General features: G+C 35.3%; 1 protein-coding gene across 6 annotated transcripts in view; it reads left to right on the top strand.

Moving 5' to 3' along the window:
* The window catches only part of LOC124174762 (potassium voltage-gated channel subfamily B member 2), a 107,636-nt gene that overhangs the window by 68,594 nt on the left and 21,515 nt on the right, over positions 1 to 17,527 (top strand). For all 6 annotated transcript variants that reach the window (XM_046554214.1, XM_046554215.1, XM_046554216.1 and 3 more), the window contains 2 exons: positions 10,104 to 10,187; positions 11,611 to 12,117. In XM_046554214.1, the coding sequence (XP_046410170.1) occupies positions 10,104 to 10,187; positions 11,611 to 12,117 (591 nt within the window). The remainder of the gene's footprint in view (positions 1 to 10,103; positions 10,188 to 11,610; positions 12,118 to 17,527) is intronic.

Here is a 17,527-nt window from a genome sequence, read left to right on the forward strand (position 1 = left end):
TTTTCCTTTACTTGTGCTGTGAGACCTTGCTTTTCTTCAAATTTCATGATTCCAAGTCAACGGGAAGTACCCTACAGGTTTTGATGCATGAGTTTGCGAGTATAAAAATATGTGAGTTAAATGGGCGTATCTTTTGATTGCGGTGACTTAGAAGCTTGAATTTTTTACACCTCCAGGGGACCGTAAACCTTAGTGTTTGATATTAATTTCCACTTGATACCTCTACCCGTTCCTGAGAAAAAGGGTCTTGACAGGCGGACCGACAACAAAGTGATCCTATAAGGGTTCCGTTTTTTCCTTCTGAAGTACGGAACCCTAAACAAACTTGTAAACTATACTTCTGTTACATAAAATATCGTGTGCATCATAGAGCCAAAGTCTTTTCTACCTCGCATATTTACAATGTTCGTTTTCGTCTCGCACACGCGTGCAAACAGTGTTCGTCAATATGGCCAATATGTTACCTCACGTACTCTTCCGAAGATTCATACGAGCGGGGTGACACTCAATGTTTTAGGATCTGACCCTTATTAGATAATGTATTACAAAGCATTACCACCTGAATCGAGCTGGGTGACGAAGTAACCAAAGGTTAGTAGTTTTGAGTTTTCCCTCACGTTTGTTAGTAACACAATTTTATCACACCGCACTCTCGAGATAGAAAATCAGATAAATTTCCTTTATTCGTTATTATTATATCAATGCTATACTAGTCAATTTACGTGGTAACATTTATTTTTCTTGTTGTGGTAATAGAATTTCGTCTAAGGTTTCAAATAAGAAAGTGGAAGGGGAAACTTGTGTCACCCCGCTGATTTATACTGCTGAAACTCATTGTCAGACTCACCTTGCGCTCAGCCTATAAGTCCATGATTGCCTATCGGATGGCGAGGCATCATTTACATCGTTAAACCTCAAGGAATTCTCCTGGTATCTACATACATACAGTATTGCAGAGAAGGGAATATTGGCATTAGAGAAACCTGAACGTCCCCTATTCAATAATTACATTCTATTTTATATTCATTTGCGAGCTCCAAATTCGCCAATATTGATTATTAATTCGAGATCATTTGATTAAGCAGATTCAAAATAAATGATAACGACAAGCAACCTAATTATATAAAGTTTTCAAACTCTTCTCACAAATTGATCTAGTTTTTACCCAGAATGGATTAAATCTGTCAGTTTACTAACAGGTGTCATCGGCGCATACATAGTAATTTTTTTCTTTAATACTACGAATACGATCGCTTGTCAATCACATATTGATACAAACTGCTAAATAAGGTATTTGTTTGAAAGCCTACGCAATTTTGCGTCCCATAACGGATGACTAATGGGTCTAGCCAAAAAGGAAGAAATTATTTTTTTTATTCAAAAAGGACCCTTTTTTTTGCTGAAAAAATTAGTCTTCTAATATGTGTGAGAATATCGCCAAAAAATCGCCAGAGTGGCACGGATCGAGGTTCTAGGGTAAAAAAAATGAAGCCACATAAATTTGGTCGAGGTTCCGGTATAAAAAAATTAATTTGTGTGGCTTCATTTTTTTTACCCTAGAACCTCGATCCGTGCCACTCTGGCGCTTTTTTGGCGATATTGTCACACATATTAGAAGACTGTAATTTTTTCAGCAAAAAAGGGTCCTTTTTGAATAAAAAAAATAATTTCTTCCTTTTTTGGTAAAAAATCAGCGTTACCGGAACTTAAAAATTTTTGAATAAATTCCTCTCGAAAGCTAACAAAAAACTACAACTTTTATGGAGAGTCATTTTTTTTCAATACTTCAAGTTTCCGAGGTGTATTCATTTTAAAAAAACCGGCAATTTCTGAAATAATGAATTAAAAGATCTGAAAAAATTCACATAGAGTATCTTTTAGTAGTACTTTGATGTAACGAATTATGGGGCAGATCTGAGATGGTCGAAAAAAAAGTGGCCGAGTTGACGGAGAATCCCTCATATTTCTTTGAAAGTATGATATTTTACCTATATTGGGTGAAAATTTGGTTGAAAAATTTCCGACGGTAAAAAAAATTGCTGTCGTTTCCCTGGGACGTGTTTTTGTTGATAGCGTTTGCGATATCCGACGTGTGTCCACCATATTTTGTCTGAAAAAAAATGTCTCCAAGTTGATAGATAAACATAGTAGAGTCAAGCGCGCCCGTGCCGTAAGTGCTAAATTCGCTAAATGGCGTCATAAAGTAATTCAATGTTTATGGTATCTCAAGTGAATATTTACTTTTGAAAGCATAGGTTTTAAATAAATTTGCGGTCAAGGAATCCTATTATGACCATAAAAAGATATTTTCTCGGCGTATTCATACACACACTGAATATAAAATGTACCGATTCTAGCTATAATTAGTATTGTTACAGCAATGTTGTATTTGAAAATGTGATACTGTGATGCCATCTAGGCAAGAAAGCCATGAAAATATGACTGACAAAATACCATTGGCGTAAGCTTACCACTATGTCATGACAGACATATAGCCAACAGCTCCGTGAGTCTGACAAGTATCTCTACATCAACAATACTGTAGTATAGCTGAGTTCACGATCACGAGTTATGAGTATACCAACCAACTAGTATAGTTGTCTTATAAGTACTAGCACGTGAGGTAGACGAACACCAGCCATACTAGTACAGTCGAAGCAAGCATATACATAGGTATAATGTTGTTTGGTAGAAAACAGTTTTGTCAGTATAGGGATAATTATTTATAAAAATATACGTTTAGGTAAAGTAGAGATTCTCATAAGTATGTACAAGCCCAAGGAATTTGTCTCAATTAGAAATTTATTTTATATGGATACATTACAGGACATTGAACCGACCTATGCTCGTAAAGCTAGTTACTTGATTAAAAAACGGGTTTGGTGTCAGCAGGAGATATTCGGATTACAGGACATTGTCAACCAATATGTTTCATAATCGCCAATATTTATTTCAATTATGTGTTATCGATATCAAAATATTATATTTACGTCACTGAGTAAATATTCAAGAAAATGATGACCGTCCTAACCTACATACATTCGCTTATTGTTATGTACGATTGGCGTGTGCTTATACAGGAAAAAAACTCATGTTTCACAAACTGTAAACTAGTGAGAACAGACTTAATTTCAAATGGTGGTATTAGATCACCAATATTCCATTCGCCAACTTTATGCTCCACAAACTCTTCCATCGCAAAAGATTTTTGCGTGCAGCGAGGTCGCGTCGAAAGCGATACATTTCCAGCTACAGTAGGCGCTAGATAAATGGCTATTCACACAAATAATGCAGCCCCCACCTCAGCGCGTCCATCTCCCACTGCGCTGCATTGTCACCCCCCACCTCGCACGGCTCTTGTTTTCAACGCCAGGAGTGGGAGCGATTAGCAACTATCCATTTCGGAGAATTTACCTCTCCTCGGGCCCCGCGGCAGGGTCATATATCGAGCGTCCACTGTACTTATGTTAGAGTGGCTAAGCTGGCTAGACGATTGAGTTTCGTTCACAAGAACGCAGTACGCTTACATGGAAAAAACTGTTCTGCCTTAACTAGCTATATGATTGTTAGATTAGAAATACTTCACTAGTCACGTTAGTATGAACTTTACAGGAATCAGAGTTTTCTAAAAGAGCTATTGTATTTCCTGTGTAAGGAATATGTTTTCACAAATATACCTATAACTTGCCAACAATAACAGTATTATTGTAAATCCCGAACCATTTTTTTCATTGCACTTTTGAGCCCTCGAAGTCGACAAAATTTTTGTCATTTTCTCAAACGGCGTCATAGAATAAACTATCCTTTTCTTTTTTCGGAATGGAATTTTCGTTTCCTTTAAACACTGAATAAAACATGTTTTTAGTACAAGCAAGAAATTTCAAGAATTACAGAATAAATGTGTTTTATTATATAGTATAACTGAAGCTCATACAACAAAAATTACTCGGTAATTCTTGAAATTGTGTATTTGAACTCAAAAATATTATCATTCAATGTTTTTCAATAGAAAAATTCAGCCCGCTGAAAGAAGATGATAGTTCTATGACGCCATTTAAGAAAATGATCAAAAATTCGTCATTTTCGAGGGCTCGAAACCATATAAATGCGCAGTCAAAAATAACTTTTTATGTTCATAATCGAATTCCTAGACCTCAAAAATACTCAGAACCCATACTTTCAAAAGTTTTTACACCTCAGTTCTGAGCCTTTATGAATATAAATTGTGTGGGGAAAGGATGGGTTCAATAAATAAAATACGATTGAGTTTATTACAGAAAATATGGCTGACTCACCTTCAATTGTCTTTATCGATTTTTTTTTCACGCGTACAACTAATCGCAGTTGCTAATCTTATGGTTTGCACGACACTGCGCATCCGAGACAGCGCTCTTGCAGAGACGCCTCGCAGCAGTCGCACTTTCCCGACAACGCTTGAGTGACTTTTTCGTGTTCTGTATGCTGAAAGAGTCACGTGACTTTGCTGATACCAACGTACGACAAATTCCTGCACTAATAAAAAGTAAACTTTTACCTGAGACTCCAAGAACATTGAATTACTTTATGACGCTATTTCCCGATTTTTGGCAATTGCAGCACGAGCGCGCTTGACGCCGCCATGACGCCTTGGTACTGAAATGTTTATATATTATATAATTAAATTATATAATGGACAGTCATCCACCTTACTTTGAAAATCCAATAAAAATTAAAGATTTACTTATATTGATACTCAAACACCGGGGCACGTGAAATAGGTCCATACAATCACTCACGAGTTTCAGTAGTGTTCTGAACTTCAATCGGATCTGCTAAATATTTGTGGGGAAGCTTAGAGTATTTCTCATAGTAATAAATTCTTGTTCAACTTTACGTATTCGGAAAAAATAAATTTTCAAATTCATTTGTGTTTTCTGAATCTTTAGGCGCGCTAAAAACTTCGCAGGGTACATTTTGGTAATCATCCAACCTGAAGTTACCAAAAATGTGTCTGGCGAAGTCCCACCACGTATATGTACTATAGTTACCAACATCATCAAGTAGAAGAATATCCTCCATTCGATGAATAAAGTGCAAGTTCTATCTGCAGAACATATGAAAAAAAATTACGTTTGTTAAGAATAGATCATAAATTGGACAACGATTTCATGAAATGGACAATGGAGTTCGCAAATGAATGAATATAACCACACGTGTGTATCCATATCTTGCTACTTACAGGTTATATTATTAAATTAGTGAATAAGTAAATTTCTAATTACTATTGATTGCTTCACCAAATTTTATTGAGAACATATTTGACTTGGGATTAAATTTTGGTCAATTTTTATTCTGTTGCAGATGATCAAGCGCAACAATTGTTTCACGTGATCCTGAAAGAGAAGAACGGCCGCCTAATAATATGAATGCGCTTTAATAGTTGTTAAAAATGTTCAAATACACTATTTACTTGTTTGTAATAAATGCAATGCGTTCAAATGATACTAATTTTTAGTAAGCTTATTATAGTTAATCATCGTAAGTAAATTTCATCTATTCAGCAGCTTATTAACAATACAAACAATTTAACAGCATAAACGCTTGTACGTGTGCAGCATATGCTCAAATATTACAAACTTGTTTTTTAACTTACGCAATTGCTTGCAGTGTCGTATTAACTATAAATCTGTCCTAATGTTTAAACAGTTGAGGGAGTTTTATCCCAAAATGAATTGACGGTTAGAAAAGGATAAAAATTGAAACACGGGTAGCTACAAGAAATAAAGTAAAGATAAATCGGTTCAATTTTTGTGATTCGAGGGTGCGTGTGGGCCAAGATACATTATACATATTCTGCATCATTCAACATTTACTCGTGGCAAACTACTTTTTCATCGCGTTCAATCGCTTGGCACCCAATAATTGACGGTTAGATTTCGATGAAACCATTTTTAACCCTTTGACTCATAGTGGTAAGTATTCTTACCGCCTATTTGATATCCATTTTTTGTACATTTCGAGATTTTTTAAAAATATTTCTTTGCTGTTTTTTTCGTTATTTCTGATGGTGAGCTTATAGGTTTTTAATACTCGAGATTAATTATTATAATATAATGTAAATTATTACGGTTACAAACAAATTGATTGAAAAAAATCGTGAATATTGAAGGATTAATTCATTTCCGGTAAACTTACCCCTTAATATATATATATACATGTTTTACGTGAATTTTAAGATTTTGGGATCACTAATTACGAATCCGAATTCAGATTTTGAAATTTGAGATGGCGGAGTCCATATGGCGGACAAAAATTTCAAATTCGATCGAACTGAACTCTGTTCAGTTGTTTTTGGGTTCGCTGATTATGAATCTGGAATCAGATTTTGAAAATTCAGTATGGCGAATCCAATTAGCAACCCCGAAAACTCCTGCGTAGAGTTTTTCGACCTATGCGATCAAATTTGAAATTTTCTCCCGCCATATTAGATGTACTATATTGGATCCACCATCTTGAATTTTTTAAATTTGATTTCAGATTTGTACTCAACGACCCCGAAAACCACTGCATCGAGTTTTTTGACTAGATTTAATTAGATTTGAAATTTTCATCCAACATATGGGGTACACTATCTTAAATTTAAAAAATCTGATTTCAGATTCGTAATCAGCGTCCTAAACACAGAATACTATCCTGTTATAAAAGTTGACTCAGCACAATAATGTGTGACTCAAAGGGTTAATAGTGCAAAGAATATCTAACGAACATTTTAACGATTAATATTTTTCAAAGGATTCCTGTGAATTGAAGACTAAATAAATAATTTTCAGAAATTATGATTTTTGAAAAGTCAAATGTAAGACAGTTTTTGTTTTGACTACCTACGTACCGATAGAACTCCCTTAAAGACGAATTCATCTACCAGCCCCAATGCGTTCTCATTAGATCAACTGTACTGCTTGTATGACATGATTAAGTTTACTCTCAAACTCCTTTAGCCGAATTCAAAGAGGACTAATAGAAATCTGACAGAACATTATTGAAGAATAAATAACTATGGCAGCTACTTTCTTTCTCGTACTTACTTGACTTCAAAGTTCACCAGAAAAACGTCACATGGGCCAAGAAGTGGTAAATACTGAAAAACCGGTCGCGGTCGAATGATTCGAAGATACTTCTATTAATTACTTAGTCATACGAATAAGTTTGAACGTTAGACATATTCATCTTGCTATTCCTACAACATAAGATTCAGTGTCAATGACGGATTTTCTTGATAAGGTAAAAATTTCAAATTGAAGCCAACCGTAGTCTTGCAGGCAGCTATAATAATACGAGACAAAACAAGTTTGGGGGTAAAAATATGTATAAGAACAATACATATATTTCATAGTTTAGAAGGTACACACGGAAAAAGAACGTTGTTCTTCAGACAGGAACTAATCTAAAACGCTTAATTTGAGCTCTATCTAAGAATAGCTCTCTCAATTTATTTAGAGGACCTCTAGAAAACATGAAAATGACAAGACTTCATCAAAATAGGTGGATTCAGTGTCAAATATTGTTGAAAAGAACACTGTAGGATACAGTGACTACCCTTCACCAAAAGTGTGTACATGAGGTGGTATTGCAAAACTTATACAAGTACAATTTTTTTTTTTAATTATTAATTTAACCGTATCAATCAATTTATTTGCGACAAATCTATCTACATGTATTGGAATATGTCCACATGACGTCAGAGCCTGGTTGTCGGCGCCATTTTATCACCACATAACCCAAGTTTTCAACCCTACACCTCATGACTATATTTTTTTACCTTCAACTGCATGACTGGGGTTCGAACGCAACCCACGCTTTTCTTGATCATAAAATCGGTCCTATGCTGATAAACAGACTCTCATACATGGTTTTATCGTTTTTTCATAAGGAAGAGAATACTGTGTGATAAATCTGATATTGTTTACATTTAGCGAATGAAAAACCTATTTGAATACTTTAAGCGCGAAAAATCAGCAAAAGGCTCATTTTTTACATGGAAATTTGTAATTTTTCAACTGTTCAACCGCACTCAAAATTTCAAGCGATGATTTGAAGAGGAGACATCAGATTATTAAAAACTAATTATTGTCGGTCTATGCACTTTGAAAAAGTATATTTATTTGGGCCATTGAAAATTGCGAAAATTCAAAAACCAAAAATTGTGTTTCCAGAGTTTCTTTTGGTATAAATTCGTATAAAAAGTTAAACTAACTTGAAAAGACGAAATACTGTACGAGAATTTAATCAGTTGCCGCACAATTGGCGCAAAATAGGAGTTTGTGCTCTTCGCGCATGGCTCGGCGGTACTTAACGCAATGTCCATGGCTTTTGCGATCTTCTTCGTCGTCAGAAGGAATATCCGGTGCTTCAATACCCTCTCTTTCTTGCATCTTGCATCTTCGTGTATCGACAACCTCTGCTACCTCTTATCTGTATAATTTTTTAAAATGGTTATTCTTTATTCCAATCCTCAAATAATATGTTTGAATATTATACTCAGATTACGTTATAATGTATACAATATGGTGATTTTAATACAAAATATGAAATTAACTTACCGCCACAAAAGTTGAACGTAAACCGAGGACAGTTTGTACACACCCCACGCACGGTTTTAGACCACACTGCGTGACAGCCTGACACTACTCACAGACCTTCATTTGTTCAAATTATGGTTCTGATCAGGAGTCGATAATATCGCTCGCTACTTCAGGAGCGTAGTTCAAATTTCGCGTGGGGTGCGTTCGCACCCCACTCATGAGTTGTAGGGTTAATTTTAATGGAGGCAAGTTGTGATTTTTGGGGTTTCAAATTACTCATGTCACATAAGGTAATGAAACATAATCAATAATATACCTGTTCTGCTATACACACGCGAAAAAACACTGTCAGCTGTCAGCCTGGTTGCATTAGTTTGACTTTTTTCCACCAGATGAGGCATTGCAATGTGACAATCCCAATACCATGCATATATATTTTATCTGGAATCTCAGGGCGTCTCTAATCCGTGTTATATTTCTATTTGCATTTTTATTCTAGGTGCTAAAACGCCTGACCACTTCTTCTGACCTTGTGGAGACTGTTATGTTTCGGTGCGTCACACGAAACAACTCTCTTATACTATTTTAACGATTTATCATAAACTTAGATACCTAGGAACCGACTATTTTTATATCATTATAACGGCGCGTAGGCACATGACGGAAATAATATTCGAAGACGATCAGATAGTAATAGTACCTGCCACAAATTGGTAACATGTACTCACCGCGTAACTTTTATGTGCAGTATCTCCTCGTCTAACTCATGCTAATTAAAAACTGAATGATTAGCGAGCTAATTAGCTGTGACGGTAAAATTGTTTTTCAATCAACCTCTCCATGTGTAAAAGCAACAGGTAATAAAATCGCTACCTTCAAAACGCACATACTGTGATTATTTATCCTTTCTTGCTTAGTTGTTTATATTGTATGCTTTACCTTCAAATTAATCCAGCCACAGTTGTCCAAAGAATGCGGTTCAATTCTACAGAAATTAATTTTACCACGTAAATGGTCTGCAGAATATCTTCTTCGGAAGTATTTTCCTGCAGAAAGGAATTCGACATTCAAATCAGAAATAATCCTGTACAAATTATTCTGTAGGACAATTTTTCTACAGAACATTTTTCTACAGAATATACCTAGTTCTACAGACAAATTGTTCTGTAGAATATTGTTGTACAGAATATCTCTCCACAGAATATTTTTCTGCCTAAATTTTTTTACATAATATTTTCTATAGATTGTGTTTGACACAACATACATTTACAGTAATCATGGAATCTTAAATTTAATTATCAATTTTATAATGTAATTTATTTTAAATTATTTGTGTTGAATTTATGTATGTGTTGAATATGCCTTGCGTGGAACGGATATTGTGTTGGACGTATGAAACCAGAAAACTACTCTGTACAAAAATATTCTGTAGAAACGAGGCTGTAGAACATTTGCCCTGTAGAACTGATTTCTGTAAAATCGATCCTCCTCTGTCCAATAACACGTCTTTGAAAAAAAGCTGAGAACTATTTGGTGTTGCAGGATGAAGAGAAGAAGGATTCCAGAAAATTTGACAAAATTGAAGAACTGCCTAGTGAATTCGAATGCTGTTTCTGTACTACTAAGGTATGCATATCCATCCGTATAGTTTACTCATTGCCAGTATACTTACAAAGCAAAACGTAATTCAATCATTACAAGAATATTGTGTTTTAGCTAATCGCAGGGATTACTAATTGGACAAAAAGTGGGGTCGTAACTTTAATGGGTCATTTTCACCTATTTTCTGTTCGTCGGCAATTAGCCAGACACAAAAATAGATTGAAAAAATAACGAACTCTGCAGGTATCCTTGGCTTACTTTGCGTTATACGCGCCTACCGCTTCTCTTCGATTGTTTAATCACGTGATTATTTGATACAATTCAGTTTAAGTATAATCGTATAGCTTACAAGTATAATAACTAATAAGCCCGCCACAATATCGCTGAAATTTTTGTTATTTCACCGATTAATAAAAGAACAAATCTCGAAACAAGTAATGTACTATTGATTATATATTATACATATTCTAATTCGTTTTTACTTTCCATTTTACAGGCTTTCGTTGACTTCGCTCAGCTTTGTATAGTAGTCTATAAATACATGGTATTTTACTTCGCAGATTGCCGATTTGACTACACAATCGCCTTGATTTCTTCCATCTCAGAGGAAATTTTTGCAATGACATAATACTTTAGCTGTATAACAAGTCCGATAAATTATTAAGACACGTTTGCTACGTTTTTATGTCGTGGAGGATATGCTTAATCATATAAAATCCAGTCCATTAACGGCATGGCATAGTTTCACATGTACCTCATAGTACTCTCAAGTAATTGTCTAGAACAACGAAACACGAGTTACGATGATGTGTATATTTACCTAAAAATATTTGTGGCAGCAATTTACACCTTTTAGCTCACCAATAGTTTAATTTAGTTTAGTTTACTATGGATCGTCTAATTTATTAGTTTAAAGGTTTTCGCTCGATTCTTAATAAGTTCATGTACATACATGTTTAGATTTCGCGGGTCTAATGGTATAAGGTCGTAAGCTCCACCTTATGACCTTTAACTGTTGAAAAAGACAAAAGAGTGTGTATTTTTGATATCGTATGTAGGCTTAAAACGTGAAACTATCGTCAGAAACGTTGAAAGTGAACAAGTTTGATCAGGAGCAAAAGGTCGAATGTACTAGTAATACGACCTTCTGCTACTGATTCAATCATAAAAACCTATGTCCATTCCTTTCATAAGATCGTATCTACTAAAAAAAATTCTTTTTAAACTTTTTTGTGTTCGAGTATAAATTCATCAACTAAAAGCAAAAGGTTGTATAATATATGCTAACAGATACACTTTTGCCACTAAAATCAAATTCTCTGCGGTTACGACCTGATGTCATTAGATACGCGATGTATACATTATCTACATTAAATGAAATAGTATTGATTCTGAATGTAAAACGAGGCAATTTTCTAACGTACGAATTGTTCTTCTGTCTTTCTAGGCGTATAAGGATTTTAGAGATGCTGAGAATCTCATGCCTTTGGCTACAAGTGATTTCCGGAATCCAGTTTGCCAGGAACTGAGAGCTCTGCGCGACAGCAATGCAGAATCAAACAGTTTCGGATACAATCAGAATTCACCAAATCAAGACAATTACTCGAATTCATGTTTTAAAAATAATAACGAGTCATGCAGCGCGGACAGCACGGATACCTTTGCCAGTTGCCACACACATTTTTTCAATTCTCAAGGTGACCTCACGGAGGAAGGTGATAGTAACTTGTACATAAACCCATTGGAAAGTACAGACAAGTGCAACAGCTGTCATCGTCAACAGTCCACTTCAACGAACACGACGAAGTCTACGACAACAGGCGTTCTGCTACACATATCCAATGTACAATCTTCCGAGCAGCCCGCGCAGACATTAAATCCACCGAATGAAGATGGCAAAGAAAATTTCAGCGATACCTCTGTACCTAAGCATAAGAAAACTCGGATTCAACAAGTAAGTATATGCATAACATTTTCAAGACACCAAAAATTTTCGAATTCACCGCATGTCACATGCAATGTGTGTGTTTTCGCCCAGGTTCTGACCTTAAACCTTACTACTTGTACGTGACGTTGAAAATATCTGGAGGTGCGTTCCGAAATTAGGTGCCTGCACTAAAAACTCCCTAGGACAGAGGCAAAGCTACTCACGAACTCGGCAGCACAAAACAGATAAAAGTTTGCTGACAGCATTGGGAGCTAATATCGAAACGCACCCCAAATATCGAAGCAAGAGTGTGCTTGAATGATTTCACATTTCTTAAACTGAGATGATATTCCAGAACTTACATGTAATACTTACATTTGAACAAATCATGTTAGAGAAAGCCTGATATTGCATGTTTCGTTGTCAGTATAGAGCCGCAAAGTACACTTGGGGGACAATGAATCTGAGGAGGCTAAATTTTTATACTAGGCAGTTATGTTGGCAACACAATGAAACCTACAGCGCCACAATCGGCCGAGAGCGCTGCAAACTCAATCTCAATAAACATAACATAACCCATGACCGTCGAATCTAACCTTAGAATACGTGTCAATCCAACAAGTCATTATCCCCTCAGTATTCCAAGGTTAGATTCGACGGTCATGGGTTATGTTATGTTTATTGAGATTGAGTTTGTAGCGCTGTAGGTTTCTCTGTATTGCCAACATAACTATCTAGTGTAAAAAATGAATCGTCTCAGATTCATTGACCCCAAATGTACAGTAAACTTGCTTGTCTTGTATTCATGATTTGATACATGATTTGAAACGGCGGTCGGTCAAAATATCCCAGTCACAAAATTACCCCGTACAAAATCCCTGCGGAACAAAATCTCCTATGATACCCCCCGCCCCCCTTCCTCTGCAGGAAATCACCCCTGACAAAATCTCCCCAATAAGATCTACAGCACAAAACTCCCCCGGCAAAAATTCCGCCTGGATGAAATTTCTTTTAACAATTTCATTAACTATTCCACCGCTCGAATATTATTATACATACATTTCTCATTCATTTATCCATTTATTAATACATTAAATAAAATTAATCGTACAAATGAGTTGATACATAAGATTTAGTACACATACAATTTCATTTAATATATATGATTTGATTGATGTAATGATTGATCTAATAAGCGCAGAAAAAATATTGCTAGACGGGAATTTTCTCCGGGGAAATTTTGTGCAGAAGGGCTTGGAGTGCCCAAACTTGTCTATAAGACCGTAATTGTGACGCATGCCGTGTGCATGGTGGTGCAACGTCACAATCTATCTTCGTTCGAAATATACAACGCTTGACTTTTGCTCAAATATTCTTCAAACGATTACATGTTTGATATACTACAGGCAGATCAGTGATATGAATTAGTTTAATTTCACTGGATTTTTTTGTGACCAGGTAAAGCTTTCAGATACGATTGCCAACCTGTTCCATGAGACACCGTATTTGAATTGCATAATTGCACTTTTATACCGGCGGCACAACCAAATCAGTTTAACAGATGCAAACAAGCTAACAAATTCATTACACCTACTTATTCTCCATCGAATCAGGGCATAGATTTACATTGGGTAATAACCTCTTACATGAAAGAAATTGAAGTAGCGGTAACTAAAACAGGTGTAATAAAATCAAAAAGAGTTGTGTGTGTTGTTTTAAAACCATGTTCATAGCTAGTTTGGTGCAGTATGTGAATTTGTATTTTGTATGGTGCAAAGTGAGGGAGACGCGCAAAAACTGAGTTTTTAGTGTATCGCAAAATATTTTATGGCAGTGCATTCAAAGAAAGCAATTACTGCAATAATGACGAATAGGAAAACGATGTTGGAACTTCGACAAGCAGAAAATGTTTATCAACGTTCGGTGAAAGTATCTCAGACGAGCAGCAAAGAGCAGAAGAAATTCATCATTTTTTTGAAGCTTAAGATGATGGAAGTTAGACAATCTAAGGTATTTCCTTTGCCTGATCGTAAAAGAATTCAGTGACATAAAATAGATACGTGTCACTAACTTACTTGTAGTATATCAGTTTTGCAATTAAGTCCCGAGTATTTGGGAAAAAAATCATAATATCTCGATAACTGCGTGAATTCCTGCGATGAAGATCTCTCAAGACAGTTTTTAACTTAGTTCAGATCGAGACGGTGTTTGTATGCTAAAGTAATGCAGGATCCACAAAGAATCGAAGTTTCCGACTATTTTACCATTTTAAATTTTCGCTAGCACCATTGTCTGGTATAATATTGCTGGCTCCTTGGGTCATGCACCGAAGCAACTTAACATTTTGATTAAAATTTTTTTTTGGGTATTCACTTAAGTGTCTTTTATGAGATGAAGAAGGTCATGGTAATAATTTTCGATTTTTAGGTAGTAAACATTTTTTAAAACGTAGGAACTTTCAAGTTACGAATAATAGTGAAACGTTTTTAATAGACATCTCTTTATAACAGACATGTTAGAAGTCCTTGGCAGAAAAGCATTGCCTCGGAGGGGAAAATATACCTCTGAATAATAGAAATTCTATAGTATATTACGCAACTAGGGAGGAAAGTAGGCCATTTCCTTCTCGTGTTACGCATAGTACTTTTTACTACATCTGTAAAGGAATAGTATGTCACGATACAAGTGCGCGAAGTATGTGATTCCTATACTTCCTGTAGTTTGTGGGCCGAGCGAAGCGAGGGTTACAGAGAACGCGCGGTTACGCGCATCGTGTTCTATTTTTTGTAACACCAGTAATGGGAAGTTCCACCCTGTGTACCGAAGGATGCGCAAGGCGGCCGATTCGTCAACAGTTCCCAAGCTATTAAGTAATGTCATAAAATTGTTAGGTTATACCGAAAACTGTTAGGTAATGAACATTATCTAACAGAAAACTGTATCGGAATGAATATCACCTAACAGTTTTCAACATTACCTAACAGTTTTTGAAATATAGGGGAATCGGGCGCTTCGCGCTTCCTTTTTGGTGCACAAAGTCGACCTTTGCATGAAGGCCTTATAAAAAGTTCGATATAAAACGTTAGATTTTGTGGAAAATGTATTTACATCAGAAGTGAGAAGGCATCGTACGCGCATGCATCCACACTTCCCCCTCTTCGCATAGGTACACATTTATACACAGAAAGAATAACAACATGAATTTAATCAAATTAATTTTGTGCAAAATATGTATATTATATAATACCTGTTTCAAACATTCAAAATAATAACCTATTCAAAAAGTATAATGACTAATCATGTGTATTTGGTAATCCGTTTTTGGAAATCAAACAATCTATAGTGAGCAGTTAGGGAGAGAAATCATTTTCTTCTTCGTTTTGTATTTTTATTGTGTGGGGGAAGGTTGACACATCCGCGGTAGTTAAGCCCATGCGCACAACAAATTCGAACCTCCTCCACAGGGTAAAAAACGCCACTTCCTTTCCACTAAACAGAGCAAAAAACGAACTTTCTGTCGGGGTGTGGTAAAAAAGAACAAACATGGACACTGCCACGGTTGTATTTTTCCTTGCAAAAACTTCTTAATAAATGGATACATTAGCAAAATTTTCAGTTTGGTCATTGTTTTCCAAACGCTGGAGCCTGCTACATATCTACCTTTATCGAAATAGTTTCTTTTTGCGTTTATTATACATATTTTCATTCTTTAATTTCTCATAAAGAAAGTGTAATTTTTTTTTTTTTTTTTTGTTCATCACAATATTTCTATTTCGAATACTTACATTCGTTTATTCGTTTATGTACTTTTGGCTATCAAAATATTACATATTTCGTGTGTATGTATATGTTTATCCGCAATAAAATACGACATATTTGTGCAATAATAAATGAGCCATTTTCTGTATAATGGACATTTCTCAATAGCGGACAAGATTTCCGGTGCCGAAGGCACCACTATTGGGAAGTTTCACTAAACTATAATTTTTGACGTTCCTGTGATTATTCTCGCTATGTTTTTGCAACATCATAAAAAAAACTCATAATTCTCGTCGAGAGAAGTGCCAGTTGCAGTAATGTTTTAACGGTTTTACTATGCATCGGTGCAACATACGGGTTAAACAAAATGAATGAAAAAACTCGACAGGGTGATTCTGATTTAAAAATTATAAGCATATTATTATTTCTGGTGTCATATTTGAAGTTGTTGCTCATTGAAAAATCAAATTTATTTTTTGGATGTGGAGGCCTCGAACCTTAAATGCGATAATTTCTCGTCTTGGAACTCCAGCATTTGTTGACTAACGAGAAACAATGAGGCTTATGAGCCGCCGGCTATAATTTGTACTAAAATGAAGAATCGAAATCCAGATAAAGGAGTCATTTTATGAATTTTTTGTGATTGAATCATGAATACTTAGCGAATTAAGGACAAATTATCCCGGCGAATGAGTCTGGAATTGCCTGTGCTTAGCGCACGACTCATCATTGTCTGGATAAGTTTATCGTTTAAGTAACGATTATAAGTTTTACGTTGCCAAACAAGACGTGTTTCATGATAATCAATTTCTGAATATTAAGATTCCCGAAAAATATCGAGCGAATATATTTCTATTATAGGAAACTAAATTAACTAAAATGAAAATATTTTCGACACCAAACAGTTGGAATATTTCGATCAACGCGTGAAAAGATTACACACATAACATGGTAGAATTACTATTGTCGAGGTGATGTAATTACAATACTTTAGAAATATTGAAATTGAAACATTCTCCCTTACGGTCAAACAATTTAGTGAGAGCTGAACTGTTTCTAATACCCTATAAAAATAAATACTAAATGAAATATTACAGAAAAAATATTATTAGACGTTGAAAATTTTATTTTATTTTTTGACAGATTAAAATTACAATTGTAATGTTTCTGTTACATTGTATGTAACATGTTGTACTGTGCGGGTCAGAAATTAGCTTCATAGTTTCCTACAATTATTTTTGTTATCTTACAATTACCGGAAATGGAATGTAAGAATACGTACGAAGATTAAGAGGACGTTAGACTCCCGTCAAATCCGGAAAATGGGAGATAAAATGAAAAAAAATATCAGATTTAGCTACAGTAGATTTGACGAATCTGTTACTCTGCTACAGGCTGAATCTGCATTGCTAACGTAACCGACTTGTTCAAAAAATAAGCCGTATCAATGTTACTGACCCTATGTATACCATATCATCGCATGTCGAATCGAGTAAAAACTAGCTGCAAATACTTTGGTGCTTCCACCAATTTTCCAATCTTCTGCTAGGCAACCGACAGTCACAGATATGAGCCCTATGATTTCCCTAAGTTTGAAGAGATTTCATTACTTGAAAAAACAAAGTACTAACCTAACCTAACCCCTATTGTTCAATACGATTTGTCATATTTTGATGGA

The sequence above is a fragment of the Neodiprion fabricii genome, chromosome 2 (assembly GCF_021155785.1).
Source record: "Neodiprion fabricii isolate iyNeoFabr1 chromosome 2, iyNeoFabr1.1, whole genome shotgun sequence".
NCBI lineage: Eukaryota > Metazoa > Arthropoda > Insecta > Hymenoptera > Diprionidae > Neodiprion > Neodiprion fabricii.